Source organism: Cardiocondyla obscurior, linkage group LG03, assembly GCF_019399895.1.
Source record: "Cardiocondyla obscurior isolate alpha-2009 linkage group LG03, Cobs3.1, whole genome shotgun sequence".
NCBI lineage: Eukaryota > Metazoa > Arthropoda > Insecta > Hymenoptera > Formicidae > Cardiocondyla > Cardiocondyla obscurior.
The window spans coordinates 5,762,081-5,782,970 of NC_091866.1; the positions used below are offsets into that span (position 1 = coordinate 5,762,081).

The following is a 20,890-nucleotide window of genomic DNA, read 5'->3' on the forward strand; positions in this document are numbered from 1 at the left end:
TCATGTGTAATAAAGTTTATGCAGACCATAAAGGAACCAAACGGAAAACTACGGTTACAAGTCGGATTTTTGCTTGGAATCCGACTCGCGACGCATTCAGCTATCTGAGCGCTCAACATCAGATGCCGCCACAGTCGTGCGTCGTGACTCAAAATCGGCCAGGAAAAATTTCGAGAGGGAAGAAATCGACATTAAAGGTCAGTTATATGGCTGGAATCCATAAACGTTACTCGAGTTTCAAGATGGACTTAAGCTGGTTCTCAAGACCGCAAACGTTTTATAAACATTACTTGAGACCAATTTTCAAGATGGAACTTAAGCTACAGCTTACTCAAAAAAATAATTCCGGCTTCAGTTCCATAAACAAATCTTACACGTTATTAGGTAAAAGTTAATGCTTAAGTCACATCTTAAGGCTTTCCAAGGCCGTCTTACTCAAGTCTACTAAATCGATGACTAAAGATTGAAATGAAAGGTTATGTTATACTTACCTTATAGCATCCACAAGCGGTAGTTGTTCTGGCAAATTGACGTCCACGCGAGCGAGATTTTTCGGCATCTTGGTAAGTTTATTAAATATCTACCTGAAATGAAAAATGAACGTTAGTAATTATGTTTCTTTAGATAATAATACATTAATTTTCTTTTTTTCAGATTGACTGCAGTTTTACATTGGTAACACGAGGGAAGTGTCCTTGCATTTCTTTCGACAAATTTGTGATACTCACCTTATATCAGCTTCTGCAAGCAGTAGCTGTTTTGGCAAATTGACGTCCACGCGACAGAGATTCTTCGGCATCTTGGTAAGTTTATTAAATATCTACCTGAAATGAAAAATGAACGTTAGTAATTATGTTTCTTTAGATAATAATACATTAATTTTCTTTTTTTCAGATTGACTGCAGTTTTACATTGGTAACACGAGGGAAGTGTCCTTGCATTTCTTTCGACAAATTTGTGATACTCACCTTATATCAGCTTCCGCAAGCAGTAGCTGTTTTGGCAAATTGACGTCCACGCGACAGAGATTCTTCGGCATCTTGGTAAGTTTATTAAATCTACCTGAAATAAAAAACGCATGAATAGAAAATAAACTTAAGTAATTATGTTTCTTGTTACATAGATATATAAGGACAGCATGATGGAATGCGGCATTTAAGAGATGATTCGTCTTCAGACGAAGATAATAATATTAATATTATTAGATAAAAACGGTACGTGCGGGATGCAATAAACCCATTTACAAATTATCGTGAACATGAATTCCGTATGAGGTATAGATTTTCTAAGCATGCTGTAATGTACAGACTATTACCATTAGTCGAGGATACTTTAATAAAAACAGATCACCGAGGTCTTCCAATTGAACCAGTTCTTCAGTTTTTGATAACTTTAAGATTTTATGCCACCGCTAGTTTCCAAGTACGCCATATTTATTTTTTATTTTACATTATGTTTAATTTTAAATAGAAGATATTAATAATTTTTTTACTTTATGATTTAGAAAGTAAATGGAGATTTAATGACTTTACTGCAATCTACTATCAGTAGAATAGTATTTAGAGTTACAGCTATTTTGGCAACATATCTAAATACCTATGTTACATTTTCTACAAACGAAAGGACTGTACAGGAAAATCGTAGATTATTTACAGAAATGTGATACGGACACGGAGGGATTGGACTTCCTGGTATTGAAGGAGCAATTGATTGTACTCATATAAGATTATTTGGCTGTAATTTGCGAGGACTTGGTGAGACATATTGTAACAGAAAGGGATATTTTTCTTTAAATGTCCAAGTTTGTTTCTATATGAAATAAAAGAATGATGTATTTAAGTATATGTATTTATTTTTAATTTTAATGTATTTTTTCTTAAGGTTATTGTAGAACCTCAAATGGATTTCTTAGATCTTGTTCCCGAATGGCCAGAAAGCCCACATGATAGTAGAATTTTACAAAATTCTCAGGTTTTTATGCAATTCCAACAACACGAGCTAACAGGAATGTTAGTTGGAGACGCTGGTTATCCTGCTCTTACATTTCTTTTAACTCCATTTAGAAATCCTCGAAACGAAGAAGAACAAAGGTAAGGTAAACAGAATGTAATAAATTTTAAGATTTTTTATTGTTTACGATTTTTTTTATTTACTGTCGACATTAATGTATAATAAATGTAAAATATACAAGGGTGTATCATTTAATGTCACACCGAGTAGAAATAGGTAGGTCTTGGTGAGAAAAATAAAAAAGTCTTATACTATTTTGCAAAATTCTCAATTGTTATTGAGAAAAAAATTAATTTATCTAGCGCAAGAGCGACAAGGAAGCCACGCGTGAGTGAGCGCGACAGGCGACAGCACCATTTTTAGCCACTCGCCTGTCGCGCTCACACACGCGTGGCTTTCTTGTCGCTCTTGCGCTAGATAAATTAATTTTTTTCTCAATAACAATTGAGAATTTTGCAAAATAATATAAGACTTTTTTATTTTTCTCACCAAGACCTACCTATTTCTACTCGGTGTGACACAGTAAATGATACACTCTGTATATTTGATACTAAAAACTTTTTACAGGTATAATGAAATTTATTCGCGAACCCAGATGGTTGTTGAAAGAACATTTGGAGTATGGAAAAGACGTTTTCCTTGCTTATCGAGAGGATTGTTTTTAAAAATAATTACATGTACGGGAGTGATTTCGGCTTGTGCAGTTTTGCACAATTTATCATTGAAATTTAAAGATATTCTCCCAAAAGAGCCAGAAGCAAAAGAAATAAATGATAATGAACATCTTCAAAACGAATCTCATTGGCAACCTGGAGATGGGTTTATTGTTAGACAGAATGTAGTGCAAAATTTATTTAATAACGTAAGTTTTAAGTTATATATATAGTTATATATTTGGTTAACAATTTATCAAAATATTATATTTATTATATTTTTAGGAGGAGTGGAATGGAGAGTAAGAGAAGAATTAGGAGGAAAGAGAATAGAAGACAATGAGGAAGATATAAATAGAGAGGAATTTGAAAATGTAATAAGAAAGTTGAAAAAAGGAAAAGCTGCAGGAAGTGATGGGTTAGAAAATGAAATATGGAAATGGGGAGGGGGGGAAGTAAAAGAAAAATTATGGGAAACGTGCAAAAGGGTATGGAGGGGGGAGGGGATGCCGGAGGAATGGAGAGAAGGTGTGATAGTTCCGGTGCTTAAAAAAGGAAAAGGGGAAAAAGTAGAAGAGTATAGAGGGATAACGCTGACACAGACTGCGTACAAAGTGTATGCATCTGTGTTAGCAGAAAGATTAAGAAAGGAAATAGAAGAAAAAGAAATATTACCGCAGAGTCAAGCCGGTTTTAGAAGAGACATGGGGACAGTGGATCAAATATATGTGTTAAATTATTTGCTAAATAAGAAGATAGAAGAAAAGGAAGGTAAAATGGTAATTGTGTTTATAGATATGAAAGCGGCTTTTGACTCTGTAGACAGGAGAAAATTGGTGGAAATAATGAAGAAAAGAGGGGTAAGGGAGGGTTTGAGAAGAAGGTGTGAAGAAATATTAGAGGAAACGGTGAATAAAGTAAAGGTGAAGGATAAAGAGGGGAAAAGTTTCTGGACAACAAAAGGAGTAAGACAGGGTTGCCCGCTTAGTCCTAGCTTGTTCACGCTCTTGTTGGCAGACATAGATGAAGAATTAGAAAAAGGAGGATGGGGGGGTATAAGAATAAAAGACAGGAGAGTTTACTCGCTGGCGTATGCGGATGACATTGCGCTACTGGCAGAAAATGAGGCAGGCATGAAAGGAATGATTAAAAGTATGGAAGAATATGTAAAGGAAAAGGGATTGGAAGTGAATGTAAAGAAAACAAAGATAATGAGGTGTAGAAAGGGGGGAGGAAGATGGAAAAAAACTAAATGGGTATGGAAAGGGGAAGAAATAGAGGAAGTAAAAAGTTTCAAGTATTTGGGATACACAATTATGAGAAATGGAGAGCAGAAAGAGCATGTAAAGGACAGAGTAAGAAGAGCGGCAAGAATAATGGGGCAGGTGTGGAGTATAGGTAAAAGAAAATTCGGAAAAGATTGGAGTAAAAGAATATGGCTATTTGATAAACTGGTATGGTCGGTTATTAATTACGGCGTGGAAATATGGGGATGGAAGGAAAGAGAAGAGGTGGAGATATTACAGGAAAAATACCTGAGATGGGTGCTGGGAGTAAGAAGATATGTACCAGGATATATGGTGAGAGAAGAACTACAGAGGGATAAATTGAAAGGTAGAGCAGGGATGAGAGCATGGAAATATGAAAAAAGGTTAGAAGAAGGGAAAGGAGGGGTTCTAGCAAAATGGTGCTGGGAAGAAATGAAGGAAAGAGCAAGGGAGGGAAGAAGCAAGGGAAAATGGGAAAAAGAAAGAGAGGAATTTTTTGAAAATTTTGGGTGGTCGGGAAAAGAGGTGGAAGATTTAAGAGAAAGAGGGAAATAAGGGGGAATATTTGGTGAAAAAGGATAAAGAATGGCAAAGAGAGGAAAGATGGAAAAAAATAAGAGAGTCAAGATTTAATAAGTATTATAAAAAAGTGAAAGAGGAAGGTATACCAGGATATTTGAAATTGGGATGGAAAGAAGAAAAATGGCAAAGAATGGCAAAATTTAGATTAGGGGAGGAAATGAGAGGAAATAAATATTGGGAGGAAGAGAAGAAAAGAAAATGTAGAATATGTTTGGAGAAGGAAGAAACGTGGGAACATATATGGGAGGAGTGTATAGATTGGGGAAACGAGATTAGTTGGGAGGAAATGGTGGAGGAAATTCTGGGAGGGGAAGGAAGGGGGATAGATTGGTTGGAAAAATTGGAAAGAACAAGGGAGAAAAATAGGAGTGACTGAAAGTATGAAAGAAAAAGCATCGGAAGCGGGGGTCCAAAGATAGAATTTAAGGTAGAATTAAGGCAAAACAATGTAAAGTATGAATGGAAGGGTGATCTCTCTCTCTCTCGACGCGTAGGCAATAGAATAGGAAAAAGGCGTAGATATAAGTTTTTACTTTCAGGAAACGGCTGTGAGAAGAAAGAAGATTATAAAAGTAGAAATAGTTTAGAGATAAGAATGAAGTTTGAAAATATATTTTATGAAATTGTAAACAGAAAATTGGGGAAGCGAAAGTCCCGGTGTACCTCTGAGGAGAAATAAACACCTTATATATATTTATTATATTTTTTTCTTTTCAGAGAGCATTATTAAAATTATCATCTAAAGTAACATCGTTTACTGTAATTTTGTTAATAAAAAACATGAAAGTATTTTAAAATAATTTATTTTAGTAATTATATTGTAATTATAATGTAATTATACATTTTATTTATAAAATAAAAATTTTTGTTTTTTTTTATATATAATATACTTAACATTTACTTATTTTGAAACAAAAATAATAAATTTTTTGTACTTTTATAAACTTTTCTTATCATTAACATTTTTTTAAATAAAAGCAATGAATTTTTTCTATTTTTTTTAATCGTATCCTTAATATTTAGTCATCAAAAGTATAGTAATCTTCTTCCCTGAAATTTGAAAAAAGATTTAAAATATAAAATTATTTGTTTTGTTAATTAATAAAGTAATTTATACTTACATTTCCTTCTGAGCACGAAACTTTGCTAACTTTAATTTTTGCTGCAGCTCTTTCTTTTCTAAGATTAACTTTTCTGCTACGCAATTATTAATAAATTCTTCTCTTTTTTTATTATTTTATTAATTGCCATTTCATGTTTAATTTTTATATTTGCTAACTTTATTTCTTTTTCACATATTAAAGATATTCTTTTACATTTTTGTTTCTTATTGTTATAACTACTTATGTTAAACTTCAATTTTTTATTTTTTATTTGTAATATTTTATTTTCTTTATCGAAATTAACATCTACAGCATATGATACATTTAAAAAATTGCTACGTACATGCAATATGCATATATATATATATATATATATATATATATATATATATATATATATATATATATATATATATGATTAAAAAAATAATTAATTTATCATAAATCTTATATGCATAGGTGTTGAGATTGAACATAGATTTACTCAATTGCGACAGCGGTTTGTGAAAGAAAGGAAAAAAGTAATCCAGTCTCAAGGTCGATCAGGTGCTGGAGCTAGCTATCAGATATATACACCTCAATGGGATCTTTATAACGATTTAATGTTTCTAGCTGACACAATAAAACATTGAAAGTGAGTGCTAATTATTTTCATTTTGTGTTAAATAGTGTTGAGATGTACATTGTTATTTTTTTAATTCTTTTGTTTCAGTACATCATCTAACTACAAAAGAAAACTGTCAATACCTGAAGCTGATGTATTATGTAGTGATACTAACAATAAGAGAAGCTGTCCCTCAACTTCCTCAAGTTTCTCTTTACTTACACCGTACGTGTGTAATGAATCACTTATTCTATCTGATTGTTAGTATCTGAATTCTCAACTTCTATTTTTTATTTTATTCTTTATATAAAATAAAAGACAGGTTTTTATTTCTTTTCTTTCACTTTTGGTTTTTTAGGTGATGTTAATGAGTATTCAAATATAATGGAAACATTTAATTTGTCTCAACCTGAACCACCTAAACTATTATCTCAACCTGAAAATAGCTTATCATATTTGAAGGATAAGGATAGTAGAAAGACAATGTCAAGTGCAAAGCAAGTGCAGAAAACAACATCAAATACTTTCCAAAAATGTGTTCCAGAACCTGATTCATTCGCTAAGTGCAAAAAACAAAATGTTGATTTTTTAAATAAAACACTACTCGATCAGTCGAAAAGTTTAAATGTGCTAGCACATAAAGTAGGAGACGCACTATTAGCTACGTCACAACCTGTTCCTGTTACATCTCAAGTTACAGAATCTGTATCTTTATTTTCTTTGGACATAAAAGCTATGTTGAGTTCAATAAGTTTTGCCTTGCAAAAAGTACCTGAATATAATCAATTAGATTGTTTAATTGCTATAATGCAATTAGTAATAAATCATATTACATAAGAAAGTTAGGAATACAGATATATAATATTTAAAAAAAAAGAACCTGTTTGTGCAAAGAGACATATTTTCTATTAAGCAATATATTGCACAAGTTTTTTTTTAAGAAGATTAAATTTGTTTTTACGTTTGTTTACGTTATTTCCAAAGACTGAGAGAATTAAGAACTACTGACTGTTGACTTTGATATTTTAGAAGTATGCATATTTAAAGTATTTTTATGTTTAAAAATTTATATATGTGAAATATCTTTTGTTCGCTGACTCATGGTAAAACCAATCAAAATTAAAGTACAATTAGTTTTTAGTTAAATTAAAAGTAATTTGTTTTAATGCTACGATAGTACAATTTATTTTAAGTGCGTCTTTATTTTCATATACTATGTTCCTAAAAATGCGTTCTACATATGCGTTCTACATATTTGTCTTTTACAACATTTATACATGCAACAATATACATAAATGTTAACATATATTTGAATTTTCTTACAATAATTTTTATAATTTGAATAATAATTGAATACATTTAAAAATAATTAAGCAGGTAGGTTAATGGTGCTTCCCTTTAACGCTCTTTGAAGTTGCCAAGGTGCTTGAGCATTGCCGATAGGAGACATAAAGTAATCTGAAAGATAATTTCTTAATCCTATGGAAAAAGCTCCAGCTCTGTTAGCTCCTACTCTCGATATTTGTTTAAAAAATTGTCCAGCTCTTACAGTACGCCATTGGCCTTCGATTATTCTGCCTTGTTCGTCTTCTACATCACACCAATCAGGCTGACAATATTGGTTTTCGCTGTTATTAGCACTCATAGCAAAATTGTGTAAACACACAAGTGCTTTACAGATTATTTCTGCAGTTTTTACTCAGCAAGACATCCTTCTCTGTAAGATTCTCTATTGAGAACAAAAAATACCAAAAGTATTCTCTATACACAATCTTGCCCGTGCTAATCGATAGTTGAACACTAACTGCTTATTTGTTATCTTGTCTGCTCTTCTTGGGAAAGGTCGCATTAAGTAAGGTTTTAAAGGAAAAGCTTCATCAGCCACAGCAATATAAGGAAATGGAACATCTCTTTTTGGTAAAAGTGTAGGTTCTGGTAGGTTTGCTCTATTAGTTTCTAAATCAGCTGCTAAATCTGTTTGACTCCATATGCCACCATCACTTATTGAATCTGCAAAGAAATTATATTTATTTTTCAATGATGACATTAATTGCTTAATAAAAAGTACACTTACCAAATTGACCAATATCTACCCACGTAAACTTAAGATTGGCATCACACATTGCCATGAGAACAATACTGAAATATCCTTTATAGTTATAGAATTCAGATCCTGAGCATGGCGGTGCTTGTATTTCTATTTGGCGACCGTCAAGTGCCCCTATGCAATTTGGAAAAAGCCATTTTACAAAAAAGTCTTCGCTTATTCTTTTTTCAGTCTTCAGCGTTCAATTTGGGCAAAACAATAGGTTGAAGAGCAAGCCATATAGCGTTACATACTTCTGGTATAATTTTGTATACTGTTGATTTTCCAATACGAAATTCCAAATGTTTATCGTGCGCAGTATCACCTTGGGCAAGGTACCTGAACAGAAGAAAAGAAGCAATTAAATAAAATATGAAATTAAATTATATTATCAATAATTTAAAGCTACTTACAACAATGTTATGGCTAGCCGTGCTTTGACTGACAAAGATTTTCGAATGCTGTGTTTCCTTAAATACGGAGTTATTAATTGCAGTAGATGATTAAATTGTTCCGGCCAAAGCCGAACGTAAGAGAAAAATTCTTCATGATCTGTCAATAACATTTCATTAAATATATTGCACAGGAATCCCTGTCTTTTGCGTCTATTGATCGGCCTGACCCACCAACGTCTTATTCTCTTTATTTTTTGTACCTGAGAGGCTACAAGTCGAAAAATACTTTGTGCCTTCAACAATATAAAAAGAGTTAATAATCCTAATTTTCTAAAATTCATTTCAATATACATATAAAACGCAAACTACGTGACCTTTACATCACTTCACATTCAAAAATTTCAAAATATACCTTCTTTTTTCTGATTGGCCTACCTTACGTTTATTAGAAGCCATTGTAGACAGCGCTGTTTTAATACTACTATAGTCACTACAGCCTTACAGCCTTACAGCTTACCCTTACTGCCATTGTAGACGAGCCTTAATACAAACGCTATAACGTGATATTACTCCCTCACTATTAAGTTAGTCTTTTCAGTATTTTAATTCATTCTTGGACATTGCCAAGGGGATAGTAAATAGTAAGTAAATCTTCTTAATACCCGCTAAACATGTAACCTTATAGTAACGTCACATTTTGACCTTAATTAAGCAAATTTGAAACGTTTCTATGTAACGGTAATAAACGGTTTCATAAACGTTACAAATTAACGTTTTATTTGTATCAGTGCGTAGAATATTACAGAAACGTTTCTTTTTCATATTTATTTCACAATTCGAAACGTCACAAATGAAATGTTTTGTAACTTTCAAATAACGTTTTATATGAAACATTTTCTTTGCAACTTTATAAACGTTGCTTCAATGTCAATATTTGTTATGTTTCTAAAACATTTTTTATTCTACATAATTTAAACGTTTTATTCGAACCGTAAATTTGCAAAACATCTTACTACTCCGCATTAACGTTATAAATGCGACATTATAAAATATTTCTTTTTATAGCTTAGTGAAATCACCCGCAATTTTTCGTTGATAAATGGTCATAATTTTTTAACAAATTGCAATTTTACAACAAATAAACTCAAAATATTACTTCTATTATTATAATTAATCGCAACAAATATCACCTACGTGCTGCAAGCGATAACCACTCACCGTTTTACTTTTTTGTTTGGAGTGTTATGATTGGTCGATTGTGATAACGTACGATTGGTGCGATGGTAGCACTTTCTGCACCAGTGCCACCAGTTCAGTAGTACAGCGACTGAGAACAGTGAGAACACTGAGAACAATCAGCTGACTTAATACGTGCGAGTGGAACTGGTACAGTTAATTTGTTATAATTAATTGTGTGCCGCGCTGGTTTTTTGTACGTTTAACAGCGTTTTCGACGTAATCGGAAGGACGTTAACCAGGGTTAGATTCGATTACGTCAAAAACGTAATTATATATATATATATATATATATATATATATATATATATATATACAGGGCGTCCCAGTTGATGTAAAAAAGTTCTTAGTTGTAGGTTGGGCTTCCAAAAATAAGTAGAAAAGTCCTATACGGTTTTGTAAGTTAAGCGTTAATAACCGAGAAAATAACATTTAAAGATTTGACGCCTCCCGTGCGAGTAAGAACGCGCCGCTGAAAACTACCGAGATGTTAGTGGACCTAGAGGTGTGGCTTATCTTACTCTATTTACAAAGAAATAAGTAATCTATGAATCTCTGTAAATAGAGTGGTGGTGTGGCCCATCCCACTCTGTTTACAAAGATTCATAGATTACTCATTTCTTTGTGAATACAGTAAGATAAGCCACACCTCTAGGTCCACTAACGTCTCGGTAGCTTCAAACGGCGCGTTTTTGCTCGCACGCGGGGCGTCAAATCTTTAAATGTTATTTTCTCGGTTATTAACGCCTAACTTACAAAACCGTATAGGACTTTTCTACTTATTTTCGGAAGCCCAACCTACAACTAAGAACTTTTTTACATCAACTGGGACACCCTGTATATATATATATATATATATATACAGGGTGTCCCAGACATAACAAAGGATACTGGAAGAATAGATAGAATTGATTGAGACAAGTAGAAAAGTCCCGTACCATTTTGCAAAATTCTTAACCGTTATTGAGAAAAAAATTAAAATGTATAAATTGTATAGGCGTAAAAGCGACAAGGATGCTGCGCGTGAGTAAGCGCGACAGGCGAATGGCTAGAAATGGCGCCGTCGCCTGTCACGCTCACTCACGCGCAGCTTCCTTGTCGCTCTTATGCCTATACAATTTATACATTTTAATTTTTTTCTCAATAACTATTGAGAATTTTGCAAAACGGCACAGGACTTATTAACTTGTATTCACGAGACCTATCTAACTTTGACAGTTTGTCAACATGGAATAATACACCCTGTATATACAGGGTGTCTCATACCATATGACGCATCCGTGAGAAATAGGTAGGTCTCCTAAATACTAATCAAAAAGTCTTATACCATTTTGTAAAATTCTCAATCGTTACTGAGAAAATAATTAAAATGTGTAGCGTAAGAGCGACTAGGAAGCTGCGGGCAAGTGAGCGCGACAGGCGACGGCGCCATTCCTACGAATTCGCCTGTCGCGCTCACTTGCCCGCAGCTTCCTAGTCGCTCTTACGCTACACATTTTAATTATTTTCTCAGTAACGATTGAGAATTTTACAAAATGGTATAAGACTTTTTGATTAGTATTTAGGAGACCTACCTATTTCTCACGGATGCGTCATATGGTATGAGACACCCTGTATATACAGGGTGTATTATTCCATGTTGACAAACTGTCAAAGTTAGATAGGTCTCGTGGATACAAGTTAATAAGTCCTGTGCCGTTTTGCAAAATTCTCAATAGTTATTGAGAAAAAAATTAATTTGTCTAGCGCAAGAGCGACAAGGAAGCTACGCGTGAGAGAGCGCGACAGGCGACGGCACCATTTTTAGCTACTCGCCTGTCGCGCTTACTTACGTGTAGCTTCTTTGTCGCTCTTGCGCTAGACAAATTAATTATTTTCTTAATAACTATTGAGAATTTTGCAAAACAACACAGGACTTATTAACTTGTATCCACGAGACCTATCTAACTCTGACAGTTTGTCAATATAGAATGATACACCTTGTATATACAGGGTGTCCCAAACAATGTGTCACTCCCAAAAACTATGGGTAGAAAATTGAAATCTAAGACAAAAAGTCAAATGCAATTTTTAAAAATTCTTAATAGTTTTCAAGAAAAAAATTAAAATATATAAAATGTATAGACGTAAGAGTGACAAGGAAGCTGCGCGTGAGTGAGTGCGACAAACGACGGTGCCATTTCTAGTCATTCGCCTGTCGCGCTCACTCACGCGCAGCTTCCTTGTCACTCTTACGTCTATACATTTTATATATTTTAATTTTTTTCTCGAAAACTATTGAGAATTTTTAAAAATTGCATTTGACTTTTTGTCTTAGATTTCAATTTTCTACCCATAGTTTTGGGAGTGACACATTGTTTGGGACACTCTGTGTATATATATATAAACTCATATTTATTTAATGACTACATTTCTGTTAATATCATACACGTAACGTAATTTACAATTACCTGTCTTTTTCTTAGATAAATTTTCACCAATAGTGATCCAAGCTAACCTTTTCACCTGAGTGTTACTGTAAAGTTTTTCATTTTTGTTATATAAAAAACGATTCGCTCTAACTATCGAGATTATTTCTTTGTCTAACTCTTCGCTTTCTGAAATATCATCCAGAAGGTTGCCGTCTTCGTTTTGTTCGTAAAACATTTTTCGTTTATACGTTATACATACAATACTAAAGGATAACCATGGGTACAAAACAATTAACATTCGCGCGATTTCCATCGTGTTTTTCATTGGTCGATTGTAAAGCTGTAAGACGTAAGAAATGAAAATAATTCATTTTGCTTACAACCTACATGCTACACCGGAAATAAACTCTTTGCAACCGCGTTTACAACCTTACAGTCTTATTCTTACAGCCATTGTAGACGAACCTTTAATGCAGCTTAACTTTTAGGTTGTTATATTTTTAGGTTACAATAAGCGCGGATTTTTAAAATGTCTTAAGGTGGAAGCACACAAAATGGCAGAGCCATAAGCGAATACGTCCTGGATGGTAAAAGAAAAAGAATACTTTGATTTGCAACAATATGTAAGTATTGATATTGTTTATTAACCAAATTATTCGCCATACTACAGCTTAACGGAAGTATGCTTATGGCCATGGCTTATGGCTTTTCATGTAGATTGGAATATCGTGAATACATACGCACGCGCAGTAGGTTTTTGTCATCTGCTTATGGCTCTGCCATTTTGTGTGCTTCCACCTTTAAAGTCGTCTTTAAGACGTCTTAAAGACGTCTTTTGGTGAAGTCTTAAGGCTCGTCTACAATGGCAGTAACAAACGGACGTAAAGTCGTAAGTTTTAAGAAAATAACGAATTATATTACATCATTCTTTTAGAATTATGATACAATTGGTTACTTTCTTAAAACTTTACGACTTTACGACCGTTTGTTACTGCCATTGTAGAAGAGCCTTTAAAGACGCCGCAAAAATGACGCCTTTAAGACGTCTTTTAGACATGCATGTTCACTGGGAAGGTATTTAATTTATAGTTTGTCTTTTACATTATAGCTTAATAAATAATGTATGTAGTATTAAATAATGTTTGATGTCTATTTACAAAGGTATGTACAACAACTGCGTAAATATTGGTCTAATTTAAAAAAACAAAGTAAGAATATATTAACATTAGAAAGACAATCTACTTTTTTGACTGGAGGAGGACCATATGAGAAAAAAAACCAAGTTGATTCCGATGTTTTGGATATAATTCCGGATTTAATGACTACTGCACCAACTTTGTCTTTTTGTAACATAAGTACACAACAAGCCGTAGGTATTTAAAATATCTTGAAATATTGTATAAAAACTTAATAACGTATAGCTAATTTCATGGGCTGCACTGACACGCACCACTGCAATTGAGATTGACCCACTCTAGTCCAACCCAAGTATAAAAATGACATGTCATTTAATCCTCGTTTTTGCATTGATGGTGTGCATCGGTTCAAATAAAGCTGCTGTACACCATCAATGTAGGAACGAGAGAAAAGTATCCATCTTACTTATATACTTGGATTGGTTTAGGTTGACCTTGATTGCACTGGTGCGTACCAGTGCAGTCCAATTAAATTCGCTTTTAAAGAAATTATATTTTATCTGAAATAAAATTTACCTAAATTTTTTAGAGCAACAACGCGAAGTTTTAAAAGCGATACAACTAAACTGCAATCCAACATTTGTTATGAGTAAGTTAAATGAATTAAGTTTTTCATATTTTAATTGTAGCTCATTAGATAAAGATTATTAATTGTAGATAATTTTTTGAAATATATAGATACAGCAAGCAAAATACGAGAAAATTTAGAAACTGAACTAAGTGAAGTAATATATGTCGAAAATACAGAGTCAAGACCTAGCAGCCAATCTGGTATAAAAATAAAATATATTTAATTTTTTTATTATATTGTAATTTTATTTGTTTATTATACAGGGTGTCCCAGACATAACAAAGGATACTGGGAGGATAGATAGAATTGATTGAGACAAGTAGAAAAGTCCCGTACCATTTTACAAAATTCTCAACCGTTATTGAGAAAAAAATTAAAATGTATAAATTGTATAGGCGTAAGAGCGACAAGGATGCTGCGCGTGAGTAAGTGCGACAGGCGACGGCGCCATTTCTAGCGATTCACCTGTCGCGCTCACTCACGCGCAGCATTTTTGTCGCTCTTACGCCTATACAATTTATACATTTTAATTTTTTTCTCAATAACGGTTGAGAATTTTGTAAAATGGTACGGGAATTTTCTACTTGTCTCAATCAATTCTATCTATCCTCCCAGTATCTTTCGTTATGTCTGGGACACCCTGTATATATATACAGGGTGTCTCAGCCCATGTGTAAAATCCTATACAGATAGGTAGGTCTTAGGGAGATAAATAAAAAAGTTATTTAACATTTTGTAAAATTCTCAATTGTTATTGAGAAAAAAATTAATTTGTCTAGCGCAAGAGTGACAAGGAAGCTGCGGGCGAGTGAGCGCGACAGGCGAATGGCTAGGAATGGCGCCGTCGCCTATCGCGCTCACTCACGTGTAGCTTCCTTGTCGCTCTTGCGCTAGACAAATTAATTTTTTTCTCAATAAGTATTGAGAATTTTTCAAAACGTTAAAGAACTTTTTTACTTATTTCCCCAAGACCTACCTATCTGTATAGGATTTTACACATGGGCTGAGACACCCTGTATATATATATATATCTATCCTGAGTCTTGACATCGGTATATAATTGAGTGACATTTCTTACGAGACAAAGAAGCTTCAACAATGACGTCGCAAACTATGACTCCTGTCTCTGAGGGAAATCAGTCTAAAATAAGTAACAAACTTATTTATAACCTAAACTACCTAAAAATATGAAACATAGCGTCGGGTAGCAATACAAAAGGAGGCACAGATAAGCTGTGCTCTACGTTAAAAATTTAGAAATGTGTCAGTATAAAGAACAGCTTTACTTCAGATGAGGTCTTTATTGCAATTGCTTATTAATTACATTTGCTGAAGAGCTTACATGCTAATTCTTATCTTAGGCTTTTCTTTGTACAGTTATCGTTATGATTCATGCTATCTCTCATGTGCTTAGCACATAATATATATATTGTATTACAAGGTACATTACAATCAGAATTATATCAGCGGTTAATTAGAAGTATAATATAACTAGATAATATAACTAGATGAGTCAAAGAGTCAAAAAAAAGATCGGAATAATTCGAAAGAGACATGCAGAAGTTAAACGACGGCAGTCGGAGACAGTTAACTGCTATATCAAAAGACAAAGAATGTAAACAAAGAGTGTGCTTCAAATAATAACTTCATCAGTTTTCGTTAATATTTTTCAAAATAATTTATAATATTTTTTACGTTTTAAAAGTATAATTAATTTTTCAAGAGGACACTCACAAGTGAATATAATATGAGGAAAGTAAATAAATCTTTTGTGTCCAAAAGACATATGCGTCGAATAGTGAGAAAAGAATTATTAGAAACTTTATTGGTGAATAACAAATTAATTAAAATAAATGCTAAACCACAAATTAAAATTGATGCATTTCAGTCAGTAACACAAGAAGAAAATATAAATATTAAAATAAATATTGATCAATTTACACAGACCGATCAAAATCAGTGTATTACAGCATTTGCAACAGAATTAGACAAAGCAGAATCTATAAGATTTAATGAAATGGTCGATGATTTCCAATTACCAAAATATAACATAGAATATAATGATGACAAATTTTTTTCTGAAGAGTTTATATTTGACGCTACAAAACAATGGGTTTTAAAATATAGACATTATTAAGCCAACAAGCCATTAATGATTTGTTGCAAATTTTACGAGTGCTAGATCCGAAGTTTCCTGCAGACTCGCGTACTTTTTTAAAAACACCAAATTCGTGTTCTTATGAAATAATTAATATACCCCCTGGTTTCTACTGTCACATCGGAATAGAGAATACAATTCGAAGACTCGTCAATGACAGTATTAACATGCAAAATTTCTTATTGCAAAATTCAGAACCAGCTGTGTTACCCATTAGTATAAACATAGACGGATTACCTATTTCTAACAGTTTAAATAGTCAATTTTGGCCAATTTTGATTTCTCTAGATGTAGATTCAATAAGTCAATGTGCGTCAAAACCTTTTGTAGCTGGAATTTACCATGGGCCTACAAAACCAGCTGATGTTAATAAATTTCTAAAAGAATTTGTTACAGAATTTAAACATTTACAAGATAATGGATTAAATTTATGCAATAAAACTGTTAAAATAAAGGCCAGTAAATTACTTTGCGATACTCCTGCTAAGTCATTTGTTTTATGTACAAAAGGTCACATGGGATTTTACAGTTGCACTAAATGTACTCAGAGTGGTACCTTTATTAATAACCGACTACCTTTTTTAGATGTTAATGTAAATTTACGTACTGATGCAAGTTTTAAAAATAAATTAGATAAAGAATTTCATAAAGGTATAACTTCTCTTGAAAATATTAACATAGGATTAGTTTCGCAAGTACCCCTTGATGGTATGCATCTAGTATTTCTGGGTGTAATGAAAAAACTAATAATGTTTTGGGTACGAGGACCAAAGAATATTCGCTTTACTGACAATGAAAAAAAGCTATTAACAATCAAATATTATTTTTAAAGAATTATATACCCACAGACTTTGGCCGCTTGCCAAGAAGCTTAGATGACATAGAATACTTTAAAGCTGTTGAACTAAGACAATTTTTATTGTACATTGGACCGATTGTTTTAAAAAATATGAGAAATAAGAACATGTACAAACATTTTATGACATTATCATGCGCTATTCGCATTTTATGTACTCCTGCATTATATTCAGTTTATAATGATTATGCTTTGCAACTTCTTCAGTATTTTGTTAAAAAATATTCAGTTCTTTACGGTCCTGAGTTCATCAATCATAATGTACACGGCCTTATTCATTTACCTGCAGACTGCTTATTGCACGGTCTACTTGATACATTTAGTTGTTTCAAATATGAAAATTTTCTGTACAAAATAAAACAAAAAATTAAAACAACAAAACACCCTTTACAACAAATATGTAACAGACTGAAAGAAGAAGAGCAGAAAGACAAACAGAACGACAAGACTTATCCGATTTTATATCATCAAAGTAAAGTGCAAATTATTGATGAGGAAAGATGCATATTCTACAAAAAAGTGGATATTGGACAGTATGAATTCAGTACAACAAATAAAGAAAATTGCGTCATGCTTAAGGACAAGTCTGTACTATGTGTGGATAGCATTTTCCAAAATACTAACACATTGGAAATATTTTTAACGGGAAAAAAGTTTATAGACTCGACAACGTTTTTTAATTCACCTTGTTCTTCTGAACTATTTAATGTGGGACTAGTACAAAATATTTCTGAAGATACATATACTATTAATATTAACGAAATTCAAGCAAAATGTGTAAAATTTCCGTATGAAAATAGATTTATAATTATGCCATTAATTCATACACAATAATAACCAATATATATTTTAATAATAATGTTAAATAATTAGAATTAATAATATTTATATAACAAATAATTAACATAATTACACAAGAAATCTCTGCCATTTAATTTAATTTAATTAATATATATATAATACATTAATATGAAATCAGTGAATCTATATAATACTTTAAATTTTAATTTTTTAATATAAAATTAAATTAATATAATTATATAGTGTACAATAAGAAAAGGTACTTTTACATTTTGCATTCACTTTTTTTGATAGATTTTTTAATTTTTATTACAAATAAAATTTGTGTTGTTTCAGTTCTTTTGGTCTGTAGTCGAGTTTACGCAGAATTCCGAAAAATCGACTGCAGTAGAAGTTATCCCAACAACATGGATAACAATTTCAAATACGTCTAATGAAATTACGTGCAAATGGCCTGACAAAAACATCTGAAAAGCAATTAACAAGCGAAAAACCCCACTGAGTTCTTGGGAATCTTGGACCATAAAAAAAATTTTTTTCCAAACTGGTAATCTATATTATTATTATTAATATTACTAGTTTAAAAAAAACTTATAAACATTGTGTAACAAACTCATACAATTTTGTACATACCGTTAATAATATATACTTTGTATAAATTAATAATATATTTATATAAATGGCTCAGGATTTTTCGACTTACATTATTATTAATTAATTATTGATCATGTGTGTGTTTTTTTTTGTTACAACCTGTACATGTATACATAATAATTTTTATTGACAGATGAATACCAGATTGCTGTCGATCTTGTAAAAAGAAAAACTAAGACCGATACATCAGACACGTCAGTGCCAGGAACTAGTCAAAGCAAAAAAAAAAATAAAAAGGAAAAGAGAAAGTGACTACACAACCGATTTTAGCGAATCTTCTAATGGTAAAATGACACCACCTCCAATACTATCTACTGTACTTCATGGTATGTTTAGTAGTGTATTATTAATAGAATTGAATTAAGTAGTGCGTTACATTACTATAAATATTGTAACTGTACTCAAGAAAATAATTTTAATTTGTGGTCAATATTTTGCAATGATTATAGATAAGACTTTTTAATAAATATACTTATTTTTTAGATTCAACAATCGAACAATTAAGGTCTAGTAAAATTTTACCGATTAGAAATCTGCCAGCAGGTGATATAAGTGCTGATATTGGTTAGTATTTTTTAACGTTTATAAATATAAATGTTAACACGTTTTGTCCTGAGTACTTATTAATTTAATTCGATATTTATTTAGACTCAATCAATAATGACGACACAAATAATTCGAGAGACCAAGCGGACGATAGAACAATAATTAATTATAATAATGACAACGATACTGGCGCGGATCTTAATGAGCTTTCCTTACAAAGTATGTAAACGTTCATGTATATACAGGGTGTCCAAAATATTATTAGCAATATTAAAACTGTGGGTAAAGAATCAGATTTGGAGACGAAAAGTCCTTTACGAATTTGTAAAATTTGTAACCATTATTGAAAAAAAAATTAATTTGTCTAGCGCAAGAGCGACAAGAAAGCTGCGCGTGAGTGAGCGCGACAGGCGAATGACTAGAAATGACACCGTCGTCTGTCGCGCTCACTCAGCCCACGCTTCCTCGTCGCTCTTACGCGTACATAAATTAATTTTTTTCTTGAAAACTATTGAAAATTTTTTAAAATGATACAGGACTTTTCGTTTTAATTTGATTAAATCTACCTATCATTTTCGGCATCGTCCACTGATCTGGGACACCCTGTATACACTTCTCAAGATTAGCAGTTACTTTTTAAGTTATTGAAGCCTTTCATTCCTGTACATTGATTTTCTCATTAAAGATATTCTTTCATTACAACAAAATATAAAAAAAACATTCTATTTAAGGAATTAATACATAGAAATTAAATGTTTAAATAACTTTAAAAATAAATTCCGTTTTTCAGTAGTGTGTGTAGAATGTTATGATTAACTATCTACATGGTATTCCTTATAATTAAATATCTGGATTTCAGTCTCTGTATCCAGTGAGTTGTTGGGCGTTGGTGTAGAGAAACTTATTCTAGACAGGACTTACAGCGATAATTGAACGAATTAAATATTTTATATTATTGGAAGAAGACGTAAAAGGTAAAAATAAATTTAAAGCAATTATTACAATTGTATCACATTTCCACGTAAAAGTATTTATTTTTGTGTAGCGAGCATTTTACATTTTTTTCTTTTATGCAAGTAATCTTAAATATCTGGGGTTTGCGGCTTCTTTCTTTAGTTACCTGGAACTTTAAATATTGAATAAGTTATAATATGTTGATAAGCATATATTGAAAATGTTTTTTTTAACAAGTTTTGATAGAAGGCTCAATTAAAAATGAAGGTTCCGTTATTTAAACCACGAAGTAAGTTTTTATTTTTTATAATTATTATATATTAAATGTGTATGTTTATTAAATGTGTTTCACAAATTTGTAAAATTTTGGACGAAGTCGACGTAGTCGTTCCTATAGTTACAGCGTTTATTATAAACAAATGTTAAATTTAAATTTTGAATCCCGTTAATATTATTACTGTATGAAAGAGACAAATAAAATAACAAAATAACTTCAATATCCCAACAATTTGCTTCTTTAAAAGACATTTATTTATTTATACCCGTCACTGTACTGCAAATAACACTAATATTTTCCAAACTTTGATTGTTTATAACTTTTTAATAAAAAACGAGCGACGGCTAAAACTTCTTCATGGTCACTCAGGAGGGTGTCCTTGACAACATATGTCAAGGTCAAGGTAATCGGGACTTGCTCCCCTAAAGTGCATAATTACCAAATCCTGTGCCATGGAAGTTTTTAGCGCAATCTCAAAAATCATGCATTTCTTGGATAATAAAATATCATCATACATTGTCGTGGGAAG

The 20,890-nt window shown here is 32.1% G+C and overlaps 3 protein-coding genes and 2 pseudogenes across 5 annotated transcripts; 4 read left to right on the top strand and 1 right to left on the bottom strand.

The window, feature by feature from the left end:
- Nucleotides 1-215: 215 nt before the first annotated feature.
- Nucleotides 216-1,368, top strand: LOC139113817 (uncharacterized). The gene is made up of 5 exons (XM_070675238.1): nt 216-384; nt 499-563; nt 655-803; nt 895-1,043; nt 1,124-1,368. Exons 1-3 carry the CDS (start codon nt 243-245, stop codon nt 769-771), a joined length of 324 nt encoding a protein of 107 aa, XP_070531339.1. The 5' UTR covers nt 216-242; the 3' UTR covers nt 772-803; nt 895-1,043; nt 1,124-1,368.
- Nucleotides 1,129-2,940, top strand: LOC139113818 (putative nuclease HARBI1; annotated as a pseudogene).
- Nucleotides 2,941-6,244: 3,304 nt separating this feature from the next.
- LOC139113749 (uncharacterized) lies at nt 6,245-7,696 on the top strand. Its single transcript, XM_070675127.1, has 3 exons — nt 6,245-6,250; nt 6,329-6,445; nt 6,579-7,696. The coding sequence occupies exons 2-3, from the start codon at nt 6,373-6,375 to the stop codon at nt 7,055-7,057; spliced, it is 552 nt and encodes a 183-aa protein (XP_070531228.1). The 5' UTR covers nt 6,245-6,250; nt 6,329-6,372; the 3' UTR covers nt 7,058-7,696.
- On the bottom strand, nt 7,590-12,802 carry LOC139113794 (uncharacterized; annotated as a pseudogene).
- Nucleotides 10,004-20,581, top strand: LOC139113903 (uncharacterized). 3 transcript variants are annotated; one of them, XM_070675351.1, is made up of 10 exons: nt 10,004-10,087; nt 12,853-12,971; nt 13,510-13,721; nt 14,074-14,133; nt 14,223-14,315; nt 18,267-18,477; nt 18,718-18,910; nt 19,068-19,148; nt 19,233-19,349; nt 19,990-20,581. In XM_070675351.1, coding segments are annotated over exons 2-6 (465 nt in total). In that variant the 5' UTR covers nt 10,004-10,087; nt 12,853-12,969; the 3' UTR covers nt 18,365-18,477; nt 18,718-18,910; nt 19,068-19,148; nt 19,233-19,349; nt 19,990-20,581. The 3 variants fall into 3 exon arrangements, with proteins under 3 accessions (XP_070531452.1, XP_070531453.1, XP_070531451.1); XM_070675352.1 differs by lacking the exons at nt 10,004-10,087; nt 12,853-12,971 and adding an exon at nt 13,366-13,422 and having other exon boundaries at nt 13,578-13,721; XM_070675350.1 differs by lacking the exons at nt 10,004-10,087; nt 12,853-12,971 and having other exon boundaries at nt 13,429-13,721.
- Nucleotides 20,582-20,890: the final 309 nt, after the last annotated feature.